The 21,400-nt window shown below is 28.3% G+C and overlaps 2 protein-coding genes across 3 annotated transcripts; both read left to right on the forward strand.

Annotated features, from left to right (window-relative positions):
* The first annotated feature begins 4,113 nt into the window (after positions 1–4,113).
* On the forward strand, positions 4,114–10,050 carry LOC132939472 (parafibromin-like). Of its 2 annotated transcripts, XM_061006648.1 has the most exons (12): positions 4,114–4,379; positions 4,546–4,651; positions 4,727–4,846; positions 4,916–5,064; positions 5,340–5,553; positions 5,674–5,851; positions 5,935–6,071; positions 6,174–6,194; positions 7,010–7,134; positions 7,467–7,696; positions 8,411–8,552; positions 9,532–10,050. In XM_061006648.1, the coding sequence occupies exons 1-12, from the start codon at positions 4,249–4,251 to the stop codon at positions 9,566–9,568; spliced, it is 1,590 nt and encodes a 529-aa protein (XP_060862631.1). In that variant the 5' UTR covers positions 4,114–4,248; the 3' UTR covers positions 9,569–10,050. The 2 variants fall into 2 exon arrangements, with proteins under 2 accessions (XP_060862631.1, XP_060862632.1); XM_061006649.1 differs by lacking the exon at positions 6,174–6,194 and having other exon boundaries at positions 4,115–4,379; positions 9,532–10,046.
* A 4,578-nt stretch (positions 10,051–14,628) lies between these two features.
* On the forward strand, positions 14,629–21,008 carry LOC132938558 (probable aconitate hydratase, mitochondrial). Its single transcript, XM_061005468.1, has 13 exons — positions 14,629–14,786; positions 16,165–16,390; positions 16,456–16,581; positions 16,664–16,822; positions 16,907–17,057; positions 17,880–18,055; positions 18,125–18,254; positions 19,002–19,159; positions 19,224–19,482; positions 19,658–19,863; positions 19,954–20,051; positions 20,117–20,465; positions 20,574–21,008. The coding sequence occupies exons 1-13, from the start codon at positions 14,647–14,649 to the stop codon at positions 20,706–20,708; spliced, it is 2,313 nt and encodes a 770-aa protein (XP_060861451.1). The 5' UTR covers positions 14,629–14,646; the 3' UTR covers positions 20,709–21,008.
* Positions 21,009–21,400: the final 392 nt, after the last annotated feature.

The raw sequence follows: 21,400 nt of genomic DNA on the forward strand, positions 1-21,400 counted from the left end.
TATTTGCCTTAGCAACTTACTAAGTATTACAAAATCTAGTTACAACGTTACAAGCAAACATAGTAAATAGTCAAAAACATAATTATATTAAATGGTATGCATATAATATTGATATCTACTAATTGTTAGAAATTATGAATATAAAATGAATTCACACATTTAAACACTATATAATAATTATAATTTTGATTGAACAGAAATATAAATAAATTATGATAAATTAAATACTATAAAATTAACTTTTATGTGCCTATTCCCCCTTAGCTGCTAATTAAATAACATAATTAGGTACCTATATATAATCATAAACATATGATAGATACTTTTTAAGTTTATTATACACTCTTGTCACTGGTTTTTTTCATTTTATATAATTTTTATTATTTATTTTGTATTTATTATGATTTATACTTTATAGTATTACTATAAATTATGTTAAATTAAAATAATTCGACGGTTTTGGTGCAATGATGCAAATTCATTAATAATGTCATCAATGTTTAGACTTTTGGCTTCTAATTTTTCAATGGCTATCACACTCAAATTTGACATATGAGAATCCATTAATTAATTTCTGGGATAGTTTTTACCCGTTTAAGACAAGAAAATGTTCTTTCACATCCAGCTGAGGAAACAGGAATTGTAATAGATATCAAACAAAATTTATGCAGTTCTGAAAACGCAATTTGATACTCATTTAGAAAATCATATAAATGAAAAATATCATTTATTTTAGTTGTAAATTTATTTTCATAGTTTTTTAATGATTTAGACAAAATTTGGAACTCTGATTTTAAAGTCTCTATTTCACAATTATAGGACTGTGCTAAAGGCAATAATAATGAAACATTTAAAAATAATTTAGAATTAGGGTCTAATGAACTAATACCATTCAAAATATCTGAATTGTTATCAAATCTTTTTTCTAGCTCGTTTATTACTTGATCTAATATTAATCTAAAAATTATTCATATTTTATTCGGTCAAAAAAAAAAAATGTTGCCATATAGTCTTAGGACTAAGAGAAGTATAGAATTTCAATTTTATAATCGGTTTTTTTAAAGAATTTTTTTTTCTATTGTGGTTAGGCGGTCAAGGGGGGCCAAGACAAATTTAGAGGGCCCCCCAGGCGCCGCCACTGGAGAGCGCACATGGTTAATCGCTTGCTCGTACATAATACAATATTTTATATCTTATACTTATTAGGTTATGTTATCATATACCTACATTATCATATCACGTTATCACACATGTTTTTTTAGTTTTTTTAGTTATCTTATAATTTTATGATATACTATAAAATCAATGGTAATTGGCACCTATATGTGCAAATTGTTAAGTAACTTGATCTCACACTTTAGTGTTAAATCGTCTTAATTATTACCAAACGTGGGTGACTTCGGACTATGCCCAGATCATTTGTCAACAATATAGGAGGTCGTCTGTATATAAGAATTATAATCCTAATGTTATTTAAAATGTTGTTGATGGTGTTAGTTAAAAATGACAACACAATAAGTAAAAACAGAAAAGTAAAAATACATTTTAAGTTGACATGTTGATAGAAAAGTAAATAATTTTTTTTTTAGAATATTTAATAAATTATGTTGAATTAAATAAATACGTATTCCAATGATACTCTTTTACACAATTTTTTTTATAACGAAATCCACAACTGTACAATAATATTATCCATGGATTTTATAACATCTATGTGAAAATTAAAAAATAATAACATATTATACTAAGATATTTAATATTAACATATACAATGTACATTATACTATAGGTAATAGGTACCTATTCAATAATTACAATTTATTTACAACGGCGCGTTGTATATGCAATTTTATTACATGTGCAGTGGACTCTCAGCCGCTGAGGGTGCACTCGAGCCATGAAAGGCTAATACGTAAGAGTATATGAGTACTCTGTGGAAGTCTTCGTATAATATAATAGTGTATAATGTGTTTGCACGAGGCTGTCGTTTTTCGGATAACAATAAGCTTGCTGCAGTGACATCTTCATTCTTCCGGCTCTCAGCAAATTTTGACCCGTAGCGGTCGTATACTTTACGATTTATTCAAACTTTTTGGTATGCCCGAAATCGGCAATAAGCCGGATGAGGGTTTTTTTTCTCGTTTTCCCTTCGCATTTTTCACAATCGTCGTGCCGCGTTCAACACACTCATTCAGCTCCAGAAGCCACTAGCTAATAAATACCTATCAGGAACCTCGGGACGAGGAGAACAATCAAATTTTATATGCACCATCACAGCGGCTGCACTCAGGTGTGGAATTCATGTATACCTATATCATATAATATACCACCGTTATATATTATAAGACAATGAGGATTATTTTTCTCGTTCATCTCTCTCATAATTTTGTTCGATCATCGTGACACGTGTGTTTGGCTCCAGACAACCCCAACGCCAATCGCTAGTATAATCGCGTTTAAAATGCGTTTTTTATGATTTAAAGATGGCGTTATTACATGTTTATAAAACTGTTTTAAAAATGTAAAACCTTGACCATTTAATGTAGACCTATAAATTATAACGGTCAATTATTATAGATAGGTTATAGGTAGCATCCCTCATCACTTATCATTCATCGTGACATTGTGTTATTATTATTATTTTTGTAAATATTTAGATTAGGTCTTCCTTACGGGACACCTTTTTTACTTATTTTTTTTATTCCTAATTATGTAGTTGTTGACGCTGATAACAGTGGTGCAATCAAAATATGGGGGGGGGGGTGGGGTCGTGCTTATTTTCATTTATGAAGTCTTGTCTACAACAATTGGCCTAATTTTTTTGGATGCCATAGTTTTTATAGTTTTTAAATCGTTGATTTTCACCAAAATTTGGACAATCGGGTGTCGTTTTGCTGTGCAGTAGGTTACAAGTGGGTCACTGTAATAGGTGGTGTTAAATTTAAATTCAATGATATATATTATCACTATTGTATAGGTACGAAAAAATATTCTGGGTGAAAACGGTCAGTCCCCTATGGTATTGTACCGCGGTCGGGGGAACGGGGAACGGCCAGTTAAATATAAGATATCCAGGGATATCATATAGGATCCTGATCCAAATACTGTATCCAGGGGTAGATATCGGAATCTTAAATATATTTAAATTACTAGGATTCCATAATCCATTTCAGTTACAGTTATGTTTTATTGTCTACTAAGTACTTACAAATAATAATACTCACAAATATATTAAATATTATGTTCTATTATACTATATGTGACTGTATCGTAGTCATCGGAGTCCGGAGTCGAAGTGTGTATTGAGGTCTAAATATTACTTTCGTAGTTTCATCATGTAAAAAGTACTAGAAATGTTTCATAATAATATGTTATTTTATATTTTGAGTTAATAAATTATATAGTTTTTAATTTTGTTGAGCACTATACGTTTTAAACGTTATTTATGGATCACGAGTTTAAATATAAATCATACCTTATGAGGTAGGTATTATTGTATAATATTATATAGACAACTGACAAATAGACAATATAGTGGATACTTGCTTAATAATATGCTATCTATTCGAAGTACCTATTTTATCTACCATAATTCTATCAATTCTATATTGGGCACAGATATATACTATAATATTGTATAGTACCTATATCTATATAGTAGAGAGCCTTTATTATCTAAGCTTTATTTTATCTTTATTATCTAGGCTCTCTAGTATATAGTATATATAGTATTTTAGTAGCACATTTTAGTACCTATATATGGGTACCTAGATATAATATATATCCGTGATGTTGGGTTAATATGCTATCTACAAATAAAAATGGTCGCTTTTTTCTACCAAACGTGTGGGAGCAGCCCCGACGTTTTTTTTTTACAATGATTAAGACGTGTCCCATAAATTTTTTTAGGACTACATCACTGGAAGTGCCCTAACTTGGGATCACAGATATATATAGAATTCAGAATTAATAATAGATACATTCATGCTTGTTGCATGATCTAAGGTTGCTACACTGCACGTCCATGATGATAATATGTATACGAGTGATAACACATTTGTATTTTTTGTTTACAAAAAAAAATAGGTATAAAATACCTATAATCATTTTGATAAAATGAGATTGCTTAGTTGAATAGAATCAAAGTACGTAGTACTACACTAGTACGTACACAAAATATTTTTGTGAACTTTTTTATTGTTTAAAATTTTAAACATCTTTTCTATTTTGTTGTGAATTTGTTTCAAAATGGCAGACCCGCTAACTTTCTTAAGGACGTACAATATTAACAAAAAAGAAATCATAATTAAGGACAATCACATATTATTTGGTGACTTATCTTGGTCAAAAACTGTTAATACAAACTTCTTGATGTATGGGTAAGTAAACGAGTATACAATCTGTATACTTTTATCAACATAAACAACAGTTTACGACATAATGCAAGTATTGTATAACGCTATGTTCACTCAATCATCATCCTTGTATTAATATAATATATTTACTTTATGAATGTACTTATTAATGTCTTACGTGCTGTTATAGTTCTGGTAAGGATGGTGCACCAAAAGAGTATTATACATTGGAATGTCTATTATTTCTATTAAAGAATGTTACTCTCACACATCCAGTATATGTGCGACAAGCAGCTGTAAGTAATTTAATATTGTTTGATTAACAACTATCTGATTTTAATTTATAAAATCGTTCTGGATTATAATTTTAGGCTGAAAATATACCAGTTGTAAGAAGACCAGATCGAAGAGAACTTCTAGCTTACCTAAATGGCGAATTATCTACATCTGCTAGTATTGATCGCAGTGCTCCACTTGAAATTCCAACTCAGGTTAAATTTATACTTTTTAAATTTTCTTGTTTGTTTAAATTGGGTTTGTATGTTTAATTATTTGAACAGGTTAAACGAAGTGCTGTGGAAGATGTACAAGAATCAGTTGCTAAAAAACCTCGTATGGAAGATACATTACAAGTTCAAAGGGTTAAACAACAGTTGGCCGCACGTTTGGATGCACCTAAAGAGTCTGCTGTCAATGTTGATAATATCAAGTAAATAGTATACAACATAAATGTAATATTTAAAAAGAAATATCCAGTATAGAATAACTAAGTCCGAAAATAAAATTAAATCAATTAAATACAATAATGAAAAATAATGAAAACCAATATTCTAGGTTTAGAAAAATAAATTTAATTTTGTACAATTATACTGTATAGTTCTTATTCAAGTTTTGAATTGATTAAATAAAATATTTTTAAAAATAAAAAAATAAAAAATGTTTATAAATTAAAATATTGCAAATTTTAAATATCTTTTTTAATAGATCTCTTTCGGAAGCCATGTCTGTTGAAAAAATTGCTGCAATCAAAGCCAAACGTTTGGCAAAAAAGCGTACTACCATTAAAGGACATGATGATATAGGTCTTGGTCCAGACCTAAGAGTTATGTTGGATTTTGATGTAGATATAACAAAAGACATCATTAAGCGTGAAAGACAATGGAGAACTCGTACTACTATTTTGCAAAGCAATGGAAAAGTAATTAACAAATTTTGTTAATTTTAGTATAAGAAAAAAAAAATTGAATTTACATCAGTATTTTATTTTATTTTTTTAAAGACAATTGTAGACAAATGTATGTATTAATTTATGTTTAAGGTTTTTGGAAAGAATATTTTTGCAATACTTCAATCAATTAAAAACCGTGAAGATGGGAGGTCACGTCCATCACATAGTATGTCAACTACACCACGTGTAGCGCCTCCTAAACCAACTATACCACAACCAACTGTTTATAACCGTTATGATCAAGAAAGATTTATTAAATCAAGAGAAGGTCAGTCAATTTCTTGAATATTTATGTTGTTAATTTAGTTAATTATTTAAAACTGTATTAAAATTAAACATTTTGATATTTAGATACGGAAGGCTTTAAAATTGATACTATGGGTACATACCATGGTATGACATTGAAATCTGTGACTGAAGGAACAGTTCCAAAAAAACCAGTGGCTACTGTCACTCCTGTTCAACAACCTTCTCGGTCTGGTCCTCATGTAAGTTAACTACTTGTTATAATATTAACAAGTGGGTACCAATAGCAGTTAAAATTTATTTATTATGAATTTATATTAATATTCTTAAATTGTTTTTAAAAGTTTACGGAAAATGAAATTTTGGTGAGTTAAAAAAGTCCAATAAATATAATATATTATTAGTACTTAGAACAGTTGAGATTGGTTTTCTATCTTAAAATGTTATATTTATTTAGTTTCTGAGTTATTTACTACCAGAACAAATACAAAGTGGGGTAAATATGATACAACCATATTTCACCAATAAATCAAAAAGAAGAAACTCTTGAAACTATTTCAAAAATTCAAAATTCTTCAACATATCTATTAGACTCAATTTCCAATCCAATTGATAGTTATGGCTAATTGAAATTTTTTAAGCACTTCATTCCTCGCTTCATTATAATTCATTATCTAAAATTGGTTGTTTTATTTATATCAGTAGTTATCATTTTGAGAAAAATAATAGAAGTGCTTTTCAATGCATTGTATATAATTGTTACTTCATGAATTCTCATTGAATAATGAAAATAATAATTGTTGCCCCCCTCTCACAACAGTTTTTCTTGTATATCATAATATTTTACAATTAGGTTGGCATTAAAACTATACATTAAAGCTTATAAAACATAAAACTATTTAACTATGTAACTAGTCATATTAGTATATAATTTATTGTACGTTTTCGCAATAAATAATCGTACATTTATTAATTTATTCTCAATATTGTAAATGTAAAAAAATTAGTAAAAAAAAAATGTTTATGCATTTTTCAATATTATTTTTTTTTTTGGTCAATTATCGATGTACATCACTTTTATTGTTGCCAACCCTAATAATATTGAATATAAAATGTCTATTGAATAATATCTGCATGTTGAACTATTGAATCAAATAATTTTAATTCTTATAAAATATAGGCTAAATTGACTGCTTCTCAACAAGCTAAACAAAGAATATCAAGGACTCCAATTATTGTCATCCCTGCTGGACAATCTTCATTAATATCAATGCATAACGCTCGAGAAATTTTACAAGAACTGAAGTAATTATTTTATTTTATGATACAATTTAAAGTTAATTGCTATTTTTTTGTTTTTTTTTGTACACACAAATTCTTTGTGCTATTCTCTGACCAATTGTTCTGGACTAATGTATTCTGAAATGTATTTAGTGGCAAGTTTTTTCAGTTATACCTAACATATAATTCCATCAAGTCCAATATACTCAGGGTGTATCTCTTGTGGTTTTTTTAAATCTTCATAATTTTTTGAAAACAGTTCTATCAATTCTCAAAATTAAAATTGTTAATTATTATTATGAGAGATTATAATTAGTGTGATATTTCTGATCAAACAATTAATCATTTTTTTAAAGATTTGTTTCAACTGAAGAAAGAAAACAAAATGGATCAAAACGTGATAATGAATTACTTTTACAACGTCGCAAAGATGGGGGCATGACAGTGCCTTACCGTGTGGTTGACAATCCTCAAAGACTGACCCAAGGAGAATGGGACAGAGTCGTAGCCGTATTTGTTATGGGACCAGCATGGCAGTTTAAAGGATGGCCATGGGACGGCAATCCTGTAGAAATTTTTTCTAAAAGTAAATATTATTTTATATTTTTATATCCATGATTTCAGTGGGGTGTAACATAGGGTTCAAGTATTGGCAGTATTGCTCAGGCAATACCTTAAATATTGGTGGGTGGGTATTGATGGAAGAAAAATAGGACATTTTATAGGTTGGTATAACAATATTATGAGGGGTAGGTCTCCTAAAATTATTTGAGCAACTCCGATTTGTTATATGATAAACGTCACTGCGTGGTTTCAACTTTTATTTAACTTTACTTTTTATTCATAATAAATGGTTAGGTTTTTGCATTCATTAATTTAAATAATCAAAAAATGGAACTTAGTTTAGGAAGACTTCTATATACTTAATCTAAATAGACAAATAAGTTTAAATTGGATTTATGAAAGTACCTATAAAAAAAGTTAAGTTTAGATACTGTTGATGGCTAAAATTTAATTTGTTTAACACATAGCTATTTATTGATACCTATAAGTTAGTTATTATTGTACATTTTGTATACATTTTATGAAATCTAAATAATTATAAATTATAGAAAAATCTAAATCATGTTACATATTATGTCCTATATTACATTATTGAATCCTTAAATTAAGTAAAAAGATAACTTAAGTTTAAAAAATCATAATAAAATAAATCAAAAGAGCTTAGGAATTCTATAATATAAGATTATATCCAAAGCAAAATAATTTACTAAAATTAATTATATTGTATAATTTTCAGTATGTGCATTTCATTTAAAATTTGATGAAATGAAGTTGGATTCAAATGTGGCCAAATGGGCTGTTAATGTTTTACAAATATCAAGAACCCGGCGTCATTTAGACAGAGCAACCCTTATGGTATTCTGGGAAAAATTGGACAGGTTTGATATAATAATATATTTTATGAACGCTGTTCAGCATAATAACTGGTGTACAAACATAAATATGACAAATTGAAATGTAATTTAATATAAAGAAGTTAATCGATGGATCATAACCACAAAGTTAATGCCTAAAATAATGTCCATGTTTAATGATATTATTTTATTTTAACTAATAAAAAAAAAAATTGTGATTACTGATTTAAAATGGTTATTAACCCTTTAACTACTCCAGACGTACTACTACGTCCAAAATATTTACACCATTTACTGCTCCAGACGTATTATTATGTTCCTGTATTTTTTTTTATATTACATCACTTGCCAGTAACCATGCTATTTTAGGAAACCTCGGATCATGTTATTTTAAACTTAATTAATTAGATCATATAGATTTCAAAAATAAAACGAAAAAAAAAAGAAAAAAAATGACTATCAAAATTTTACTTAAAATAAAATAATTTAAACAATAACTTTATTCAAATTGTTCAGTCAATCAAATTAAATGATTGTAATACAAGATGTAGAATATTTAAATTAATTTAAATTATAACGTAGGTTAATCAATCATAAAATATCAAATGATACTTTTTTCAAAACTACTCATGAGTGGAGTCTGACCGCCGCCTGACGGAAACTGGTCGCTGCTGGTTCACGGTCTTATTTTGAATACAGTTATATGTTTTTCATTTCCATATAATATTATTTAAAATAAAATCTTTGTATCAGATAAATATCTATAACCTAATTAAAAAAAAAAATTAACATTACACTCCTAAAACCAAGTTACATTAAAAGTACAAAAGTTACATATTCTTTTGGTTTTCCTGTTAAAGGTAAAAAAAAAAATGTGGCATTTATTAATTAGTATAATGCCTAGTAATATTAATGTAAATCTATAAATTACTTAACTATAAAATAATCGTACAGTATTTAGCATTATTTGTTTTTAATATCAACATGTTTATTTTTTTTTCAGACACATATTGAAGTATAAACCAAGCTTGAGATTTTAGATAATTATAGAAATAATGACAATTGATTAATCCTTGAGCTTGTATAACATTTTTTCAATAATTACGGTATTGCTCATTATTGTAGAAATACAGTATTAAGACTAATTGAAATATTATTTATCTTAATTTATACTTTGTCTTAATGTATTTCAAAATTGAACCTTTTTATAGTTGGTTTTAAAAAAAATTTAACATTTCCCAATTGTTTTATACAATCCATCAATTTAGGTCTTGTCATAATTTAATATTATTAAACGTACTTTTTTATTTATCATGTCTCTTCTAGCATTATTTTATATTTAAAAATATTGAAATATTTAAGAACTTTTTGTACTGCAAAATTGTATATATTGGAAATTATTCATTATTATAATTATAATAACTGAGGCGGTACCTATTCAACTTTTTATGCTAGCCAACGTTTTTTTAAACTGTAAATTTATAATTTTAAGCAATTGTCAAAGTATTGAAGTAAAATAAATATATTTTGACATATTGATATTGTGATAGTACAATATATTTTATAAATTGAATAAATATGTATTCAAGAAATTCATTTGTTGTTACTATAATTTGAGTGTAAGTGGAGCAGTGGCATATTTAGGATTTTGTTGCCTTGGATACACATTTTTTTTAATGCCCTTCCTCCCCCAGTTTTTTTTTAGTGGCAATTTTTCTCACCCATAAATAAACTTACAACACATGTGATATGGTAATAGTATCATGCCGTATAAAAATCTATTGAGTGCCCCATAATGTTGAATACCATAGGTACTCTCAGTAGCAAAGAATAACGAAATAATCAAAGAAAACTGTAAAATGTATTAATTTTTTTTTATCTATTTATAAAATTGTGAACATATTGAAAATTAATATGATAAAAGACATCAATAATGGCTGCACAATGAAATATGGCCTTACAGCCAACAAGATTCATTTTCCCATTGAAGAAGATACTGAAGTTTCAAATTGAAGCATTATTTCGACTAATTATCATAAACACAGACACAAAAAAAAAATAAAAATAAAACACTCATTGTAAAATCAATAGGATCCTATAAAATCAATATTCATTCATCCGTTCAGAATCTAATAATATTATGTATGAAATACAATAATAATAATATCATTTGAAAAGTATGTTAATATAAATAATCAATAGTTAGGTACCTAGTTAACACAATTATCAATGCAATAAGGCCATATCTTAAAATATATATTTTTTTTATAAAAAAATACTATTTCTGGTAAGTTTTAGTTTTTAAAAAGTGCATAATCAAATTGACTAGAAATTTTCGAATATAACGTAATAGGTATACTTATACGTGGCAAGGCATTATTAGTAGAAAAAATTAAAATATTTCATTAACATTTTTAAAAATTATTATTTATTCATTATTTTGTCACCAATCATATAAGTAACTAATTTTTGTTTTTAATAAAATTTAAGTTATATACAATACTAATTTAATAATATAATATTATAAGATTTTTCTAAAATTATATAATATATTCAACATAAACAAACTCTATTTTGTTAAAAAAAGTAAAGAAAATCTAAATTTTTTTTATATTCAATTTTGAACAATAAGACAAAAAAAAAATTGTGGTTAAAGAGTTTAGGTTGGCCTATCGGCTATAAATTACTTATAAATATATATTTATGCCTGAATGAAATTTGAGTCCTTGGACCGGATCTGGTTGGTTCTGCTAAACATAAATATGATTGTGCGTGGGTCAGAGGAGAAATAAATGGTGCGCTAAAAATCTGACATCCTCTTAAGTGTGATAAAGTTGAAGAAGCAGTTGGTTGTTGACAACTTGACATTTAACATTAATTGTGGTAGGTATGATTTGAAGTAAAAGTAATTAGCAGGGCTGTGAATTTAATAGAATAAAAAGTGTTAAATATACATGTATATACATGTACTAAAAACAGGCATAACATGATTTAAAATATGCACTGAAGTATACGAAAATATGCACTTAAAATTCAAAAAAATACTGTATGAAAACGCGTTTATTAAAAACCGTTTAAATTATTAAATAATAATTAAAAATTTATTATTTACACACTTGGTAGGTACCTATTTATTTTTCTAACGAATGAACCAAAAATATATAAACATTTTAAGAAAATAAGCATAAATACGAATAAATCACGAAAACATGTAATTATATGAACTAACCCATAAAAATAATATGTAAAAAAAGATTTTGGCAGAATCCATTTTCTATATGGTCTCGGTGTAGCAAAAAAGCATGTAAATGCATTTAATTCACAGCTCTGGTAATAAGTAATTTATCTGTAGTGGAAACCGGGGTACAGTGAGACGCATATTGGTAACAATGTTGTAATAGTAGTGATCTCCCAAAAAAAATACTTACTAATAGTTCAGATTAAAGCCAACTTTATTAAATATTAATTTATGAAAAAGTACATTAAAAAGCATTATTATTATAAATAAAACAAAACTATGAACTATGGTCTATGGACCGTACTTATTGTGCGCCCCGTGCCTCGCCGAACATAATATAGGCATTTCTATACATAGTCTTAGGTCGGTAGTTAAAAACTTACTGCAGTAAGTAGTTTCAAAATTATTCTTTTGTTCTGTATATTTTTTTTGGATCTTAAAATGCGTTTGTCCGTGGGTGCCCACGTCCCCCTTCGACTTTTTTTTTCAACCTCTAGTTGATTTTAAATTCTGAGTGAAACGATGGATGTATTGATTTTACAATGATGTGTGTTTTTTTTTTAAAATTGTTTATTTATTTTTTTATTTTTGTGTCCGTGTACACGATAAGTAGTTGAAATAATACTTCGATTTTCAACTTCAGTATCTTGTTCGATGGGAAATTGTTATTGTTGAAGTTATTGTTGGTGCATTGGGGAGGTCAAAATTTAAAATTCCCAGTAGTTTTCTATAGTGCCAGGAAAGACGAAAAACAAATTAAGGAAAAACGGGAACTTCTACGCAAAATCGGTTTTCGACGAAATCGATTTTGGTTTTTGGTGTAACTCTAAACCAAATGAACGTATATACATGACATTTTCACTGGTCGTTTATATTTGCATTTTCTATACACGAGAAAATTTTCAAAATATTTTGATTTGTTTTGAACTGTTTAGGAACATTTTCCGTTTCCAATTTTATTAGTATTTTTTTCTATGAATGTCAATAAAACATTATTTGTTGGGTAAAAAAGCTTGACAATTTAATACAACGCTCCTACTATATTGTGACAAGGACTTTTGAAAAATATTAAAAATCCTTAGTCACTGTTTTTATTTATACCTACGCATTTAAAGTTCAAATCTTGACAAAATACGGAAAAATCATAAAAATTAGCAAATTATTTTAAGTTGAGAATTCGTAAAAATTTTGTAAAAATTTACAGAGTTAGATATTACTATACCATAATATATAGGTATATAAGTTTAACAAGACGGTTTTACAAATCATTTTTTAAACAACGGATGCAAAAAAAACTAAGTAACCATCATGGTCGTTCAAAGGGATCATTATTTATAAGACTGTCATTGTCGCTATTCAACCATGGTCCGCACTTGAGTAGGTATAAACTATTCACATAACTATTCTATTATTAGCATAAAAATACACCACAGACACGCATAGTTTACTTTATATGACCACAAAATGACATAAATGATCCACAATCTTTAAAATTCTAGTTAATACGTGCGGGACAACATTCAGTTCAACTATGGAGAAGACATTGAGCAAGAGCAACGTTGACTGTCGAGCGAGATTTCTGCTAGAATTTTCGATCCAGTTTGAACTTGTTTAAATAATTAGGGGAAATGCATTAAGGCTTAGGGTACAACATTGTACATTTATTATATACGATGATTGGTATAACATAATATAATGCCTACACATATAATATGATACATAATATATTCTAAAAACAATATTAATAAAAATAACTAGTAAAAAAATATAGTATAAATTTGAAAAAGGGGGATACCACTGTGCTGCACCTATACAGTAGATTACAAGTGGGTCACTGTAATGAATGGTGTTACATTTTGATTCAATAATATAATATCATTGCATACTAAAAACGATTCTAACCTCGTCAGCCTAAACTACAAATTATATTTTTTAATAAAAAATCAATCATTTCTATTTTACGTGTGTATATTATAAACAAAATCGTATTTTTTTTAAATTTTTTATTTGTTAATTCAATGTATTGTCTATTTAAGAAATCTGATTTATTGATACTTGCAGTATAGGTAATAATAAAATAAATAGCACCAGCTCTCCGGCACAGACAGTTTAATTTATGGACTTGAAGCATATCAAACTATGTTTACTCAGAACACGCTGCAACCTACCATAACATATTTTAGATTCTGAGTGGAGCGATGAATGTATTATTGGTGTTACAATGATGTGAGTGTGTGTGTTTATTTGTGTACACGATAAGTAAATTAAATAATGCTTCCATTTTAAACTTCAGTATATCTTGTTCAATGAGAAAGTGAATATTGTTGGTGCTTGGGGAGGTCAAAATTTAAAATTTAAAAATGATTTTGTAGTTAAAATGTATGAAATGTTCAATTTTTATAGATAAGGATTGAAAACTTACAACAAGGTTCCACATAAGTAGGTTATTCTGTAACCAAAAAATCTCAAAAATGTAAAAATACAGTTTTAGATTCTGAGTGAAACGATGTATTGATTTTACAATGATGGTGTTTTTTTTTTAATTTTTTAATTTTTTTTTTGTGTCTGTCATACTTTGATTTTTTTCAACAGTATCTTATAATGTGTACCAAAATTATTAGGTAAAAAATTAGAAAGTTTGGGAAATCCCTTCTGAATTTGTTTTAAAAACATTTTAATTTATTTAAAAAATAATATAATATTTTCTAAATTGTAATATTTACGTAACCATGGATAATTAGTTTGTTTACAATTTACTGATGCTCTAAATATATTTTGTTATATAATTTATTATTGTATTGTTATCTATAGTCCGCTATAAATCAATATTTTTTTGTTTATAACAAAAGTGAAATCTTTACGTTTATCAATCATTTGAATATGACGTTCTGGAATTCGATATTTTTCAAACCGCAAGTTGTGTACAGCGCAATTAGAAAAGTATCAACTATGAGTATATTTGACAAGAACATTTTGCCCTATGAAAAAATGGAGTCAAACTTAAAAATTGTTAAAGATAAGTACGTGTGTATTGTATATTATTTTTAATTACAAATAAAATTATTCCCAACTCTTTTCAATTGCATAATTATATCTCTATGGACCACGTACTGGATGCAGTGTCGGATTAAATAATTTGTGGGTGAGGGGGCCTTATAAGCACTTTCTCCAAAACATGGAGAATTTATGTCACAAATAATTTTTCGATTAAATTACAACTATAATTAAAAATGTCTTAGTCCCGATTTGTTCGTGGGCTCTACGCACAGTACCTATAGTGCCTATATACTGTATACGGCCCTGTGAGATGTATTCAATCTTAGTTCGAGTTCAGTGGCGTCATTTCAGTTTTTAAGAGGTGTGGTTAAAAGTATATACTAGCTCATATTATAACTGAATCAAAAGTAGCCTTGTTTTATAACAAAAAATACGCAAGGGAGCTAAATAATTATGGAATCTACCTATTTCAGTAGCGTAATTATATACTTTTATAGTCTCTATAGAACCTAGAGGGGTCGAACAAATTAAATTACAATAGGAAACATAATGGCTGCTAAAAAATCGAAGTATTTAAAGTATTTTCTATCATAGAGGTGTATACCCACCCTGTCTCTAATTAATGACGCAAATGTCCGTGGTATATATAACGGGTATAAAACTAGGTACTACCGTCTCTACGTCACTACCGGGTAACTTTTTTTAAATTTTCATTCTGCGATTAAAATATCTATTTTTCGAGGAAAATTATGTTTTAATGATATAACTTATAAGTTTATTACCATTTGAAATTTGTCATCTATACGGTTTCGCGGACTTAACCAAGATGGTTTTACATAGCAAAAAGAGGGATGTCATTGGTTTAAATTGTACGGCTAATCGCAGTGATCAACTGTGATCCACCGAGTCAATATGTACTGTTAAAAATATTGTTCGTACCCCAAGATCCGAGGCCTACCGATAAAAAAAAACGCCTTACCCCAACCATGACAAAATGTTAAAAATATAGCACTCGATATTTACAATGTGTGATAAATTAACAATTTTAAAACTATAAATTTAATTAAGCAATTTAGTTATACAGGTGATTTATTGTTTTAATTTTGTAATTTAATTCTTTAAATATTAGAGACCATAACTAAGTTGAATCTGGTTTTAATATAAAAAAAACGCATAATATTATAATTATCACTTGTAGATTATTAATAGATTTTATTACTTTATAAATAGGTATTTTGTTCTGTACGGTTATATGCCTTCTAAGAAATTGATTTAAATATTAAGCATTTTTGGTATTCAAAGATAACAAATTAAAATAATGTTTACAATAATTATTATGTACTTAAATAAAACATCAAATTTTTTTGTTTGATTTAGTACTTTTTTTATTTTTTTTAACAGAATAGGAAAACCGTTGTCTTTGACCGAGAAAATTCTCTATTCGCACTTGGAAGACCCGGCTAAACAAGACATTAAACGAGGTGTATCTTACTTACAATTAAGGCCCGATCGTGTGGCAATGCAAGATGCTACTGCTCAAATGGCTATGCTGCAGTTTATGTCATCCGGTTTAAAGAGAGTTGCTGTACCTACGACTATTCATTGTGACCATTTAATTGAAGCTCAAGTAAACTCAATTTATTTAACATTTAAAATTGTATATTATTTGTATTAAAAATTGTTTAACAACAGACTGGTGGAGTAGAGGACTTAAAACGAGCTAATGTAGATAATGAAGAAGTATTTAGCTATTTGAAAACAGCTAGTGCTAAGTACGGAGTTGGTTTTTGGCGTCCTGGTTCGGGGATTATTCATCAAGTATAACAAAAACAAAATACTAGCTATAATATGTAAATCAAATAGCGTAAGAAAAAAATTAAACTATAATGATTTTTTTTAGATAATTCTGGAAAACTATGCTTTTCCTGGATTATTGATGGTTGGGACTGACTCGCACACACCTAATGGTGGAGGACTTGGTGGTTTGTGTATTGGAGTTGGTGGTGCAGACGCCGTGGACGTGATGGCCAATTTTCCGTGGGAATTGAAGTGTCCTAAAGTAATCAATCATTAATAATCAATAAATAATCAATAATTATATTATCTAATAATTTTAAATTATGTTTTTAATTTTTAAATATAGATTATTGGAGTCCATCTGACCGGAAAAATGAAGGGTTGGACTACACCGAAGGATGTCATCCTTAAAGTGGCGGATATTTTGACAGTCAAAGGTGGTACGGGTGCTGTTATTGAATATCATGGTCCAGGAGTAGATAATATATCATGCACAGGTAAATTTATTTACATATATAACAAGAATGAATGTTTCTTTCTTTATTTGTCCTATGTAGACTCAAAAACTACTGGAACGTTTTCAATAAAATATATACTAATAGATTCCTTAAGACCCCTACATGTCGATATAGGGTGACTCACACATCAATATAGATTCTGATCACGAAACTTTAATACACAAAATATATTTTTGTTTGTATTATAAGGTTGTCATTATTGGTTACAAATAGTATAATAGTTTTTATGATTGAATATCATACCTATATATATTTATCATATCGTATTGAATTATATTTTGTCATATAAGCGCATAAAACTATTAAATAAAAATGTGGAATTGAGTATCAGCTGTACTATATTTATAAGATACAAAGTGTATAATGTGGTTGAGGTTTTTATAGGTAAATACTAAAAAAATACTTCACTGGTTTTGACAAAAAAAAAAAAACAATTGAGGATAATTTTAACAGAAGCGAAACGGAAACGATAAATAAATAAATTATAATAGTCAGTCGTTTAAATTCAGATATTATTAGTCTAGTTGTATGTTTAAAACGTGCAAAATGTTTGAACAACGGCAACAAATTTTGTACAAATAGTTTTGGGATCCCGGAGGGTTGCGCGAGTATTAAATTAGAAGCCACTGGTAATTTTAGTGTGGCTTACCCACTATTAATAATATTAAAATCATAACCGCATAATCGTTTATTTCTGCTTGCGTTCGGTTAAACATAAAAAAAAAATTAACTTATAGATACCTACTAAACGTAGAGTTGGTTGTCAATAATTTTAATAATCATTTAATCATACTTACAAAGGTATGGGTACCATCTGTAATATGGGTGCAGAAATTGGAGCCACTACTAGTTTGTTCCCGTATAATCGCCGAATGGCGGATTATTTAAAAGCTACCTCGCGTGGTTATATTTCTGAAGAGGCTGCGAAGTACAGTGAATCATTGTTGACTCCTGACAAAGGCAGTAATTATGACCAGGTAATCCTTTTCCCTTGAAATATTACAATGTTATGATAATATTCTGTTGTATTCTCATCATCAATTTAGTTAATTGAACTTGATTTGACATCATTGGAACCTCATGTCAATGGACCTTTCACGCCTGATCTCGCTCATCATATTTCAAAACTTGGAGAAAATGCCAAAAAAAACGATTGGCCTGTTGAAATTAAAGTTGGTTAGTTACTTAATTATTTAATTCATAACAATTATTAGAAGAAAAAGGAGAAATTAAGACAACATTTTACCAACTCGATTTAAATTCTGATTTAAATTTTAAATTCTAGTACAGTCTAATAATTATAAGGTATCTTATATTACATTTTCAAACCTTAGACATTAAAACTAAATATTTTTGAATTTTTATATTGAAAATGGATTTTAATGTCTTAATAATTTATAATGACTTTACGTAGATGATAACTGTGATAAATACTGACAATTAACATACTTAGTTTTTTTCCCGAAATCTCCATGTACATTTTTAACTTTCAAGATGACTCGATTACTGGGATTTTTACTTGACGATTTCTGAGCCTACATTGCTATTATAAACTGCAACAGATATGAGATATTTGCAATTAAGTTTAAGATTTGTGTATACAAATTAAAATGACTCATTATAATATAATGCGAAATTGAATTTAAAATGTATACAAAAAATAATATTCTCACTAAAATAGGTTGGATTAATAATTTACATACCTAAGCAATTTTTTTATCTCATATATTACCTTCATTAAGAAAAATTCAAAAACCATTTACACAAGATAATTAATTTAATATGAGAGTTATTTTATTACCAGTAAAAATACAAGTATCCGTGGAAACCGTTTTATCACCATCATATAAAAATACTAAAAATTGAAGAGTTTATTCTTATAAGAGATATTCGCCATGATACTATATATTTTTTTAATGTCAGGTCTGATTGGAAGTTGTACAAATTCAAGTTATGAAGATATGTCGAGATGCGCTAGTATAGCAAAAGAAGCTTTAGCTCATGGACTTAAATCCAAAATTCCATTTAACGTCACTCCTGGGTCTGAACAAATTAGGGCAACAATTGAAAGAGATGGAATTGTATAAAAGAATAAAATATTAAATTAGTATTTATTGGTAGAAATTTAATTACGCTATTGTTTAGGCACAAATACTGAGAGATTTTGGAGGTACTGTATTAGCTAATGCATGTGGTCCATGTATTGGTCAATGGGACCGTAAAGATGTGAAAAAGGGTGAAAAGAATACCATTGTGAGCTCGTACAATAGAAACTTTACTGGACGAAACGATGCCAATCCAGCGACTCATGCTTTTGTCACGTCTCCAGAGATGGTAACTGCTTTATCCATTGAAGCTCGTTTGGACTTTGATCCAACAACTGAATCAATCAAAGGGACTGATGGTTAGTTACCTAAATATTACATATTAGCTATTATAATGATGACAAACTTATGACATTATACGGTTATTATAATTGTGTTGTTGCAATGCTCGAAGGTTTCGTTCGTGAATAGAATTTCCGTTATCTTGAGTTTATATTTATATATTTTTAGATCTAATATTAAATATTTTTAAAGGTAAAGAATTTAAATTAAGTGATCCATTTGGCGACGAACTACCTCATAAGGGATTTGATCCTGGTCAAGATACATACCTAGCTCCACCTGCAGATGGGTTATCTGTAAGTGTCGAAGTAAATCCAAAATCCAATCGTCTCCAAATATTGGAACCGTTCGAGGCTTGGGACGGGAAAGATCTTGAAAACCTTATTATACTTATTAAAGTATGTTAAACTTAAATAACAAGCATCATATTATGATTTTATTATTTTTACTTAATATTCTAATATTATTACCTATTACCTTTTCAATAGGTGAAAGGTAAATGTACAACTGATCACATTTCTGCAGCTGGTCCCTGGTTGAAATATCGAGGGCACTTGGATAATATTTCAAATAACATGTTTTTAACGTAAGTTATTATAACTGTTTATACTAAAATAAATAAAAATATAATTGTTATTTTCATTTTTCCAGTGCAACTAATTCAGATAATAATGAAATGAATAAGGTAAAGAACCAAGAAACTGGAGAATGGGGTGGAGTACCGGATACAGCAAGAGCATACAAGGCCGAATGTCTACCTTGGGTTGTGTTCGGTGATGAAAACTATGGCGAGGGAAGTAGTAGAGAACATGCCGCTTTAGAACCACGTCATTTGGGAGGACGTGCAATCATTGTCAAATCTTTTGCCAGGATACACGAAACAAATTTGAAGAAGCAGGGATTATTAGCCTTGACATTTGCTGACGCCAAGGATTATGATAAAGTTCAACCAAGTGATCGAGTGTCTTTGGTCGGACTTAACCAATTTACCCCTGGCAAGGTAAAATCAAAATTGATAATTTAATGTTTTTGACTACTTAAACCTACTATATATTTTATAAATACATTTTTAGTTGAATTATCCAACTAAAAAATATTATTATTTCAGCCTATAAACTGCATATTATGCCATACTGATGGGAGTAGGGATGAAATATTACTGAATCATACATTCAACGAACAACAAATTGAATGGTTCAAGTCCGGAAGTTCCTTAAACAGAATGAAGCAACTGGCCAAATAATCTAATTTAGCATTTAGACATATGTAAATTCGTGTGTTTTCACTTGTTAACAAGTGTTCCACAAAGATAACAAATAATTTTATAGATAGAATAACAGGTAATTTATTAAAATTTTATCTAGATAAGATAGGTAGTAGACAACACTTACAATATTTATTTAGATGAAGGTTATAAATATGAACAAACTTTTCAATACATTTTTGCTATAAATAAAATAACATAAATAACGTAAACTCGTGTGTGTTAAATACCATTACACCTATCTATGTTTAAAGATTGACCAATTAACTCAGAATAACTAATAAGCAATACCATGAACTAAGATAGTATGAACTGGACACGACAAGGCAGGCCGGTGGGTTGTGTGTGATTCTATTTTGTCACGGCAATTTAGTATTGTGGGGGGTGGGGAATCAAGTGATAATTTGTTATTCGAACCTCGTGGTCTTTGCACGTGGTGATATTGTTATTATATATAATTATTGTAGCTCTCTAATCGCATAGTTCCCCCCACTACAATATTTACCGTGAAATTTTTGGATCACGATTTTAGCCACCGTGTCCAGTCTATACCTATTTTAGTTCACGGCAATACCTATGTGCAGATATATGCGAGATTTTAAAACAAAACCTAACTATGTGTAAACTTATCAGAATAAGTTTATGTTTAAATCATCAGGATTATAGATAAG

The sequence above is a fragment of the Metopolophium dirhodum genome, chromosome 2, assembly GCF_019925205.1.
Source record: "Metopolophium dirhodum isolate CAU chromosome 2, ASM1992520v1, whole genome shotgun sequence".
NCBI classification, from domain to species: domain Eukaryota; kingdom Metazoa; phylum Arthropoda; class Insecta; order Hemiptera; family Aphididae; genus Metopolophium; species Metopolophium dirhodum.

What these genes read in the sequence shown, in the direction of transcription:
- LOC132939472 (XM_061006648.1), top strand. Translation starts at nt 4,249, where the DNA reads ATGGCAGACCCGCTAACTTTCTTAAGGACGTACAATATTAACAAAAAA. An exon ending in ACAAACTTCTTGATGTATGG is followed by an intron (nt 4,380 to 4,545) that starts GTAAGTAAACGA and finishes GTGCTGTTATAG; the next exon opens with TTCTGGTAAGGATGGTGCAC. An exon ending in TATATGTGCGACAAGCAGCT is followed by an intron (nt 4,652 to 4,726) that starts GTAAGTAATTTA and finishes TTATAATTTTAG; the next exon opens with GCTGAAAATATACCAGTTGT.
- LOC132938558 (XM_061005468.1), top strand. Translation starts at nt 14,647, where the DNA reads ATGACGTTCTGGAATTCGATATTTTTCAAACCGCAAGTTGTGTACAGC. An exon ending in AAGGCAGTAATTATGACCAG is followed by an intron (nt 18,056 to 18,124) that starts GTAATCCTTTTC and finishes TCATCAATTTAG; the next exon opens with TTAATTGAACTTGATTTGAC. An exon ending in ATCAATCAAAGGGACTGATG is followed by an intron (nt 19,483 to 19,657) that starts GTTAGTTACCTA and finishes ATATTTTTAAAG; the next exon opens with GTAAAGAATTTAAATTAAGT.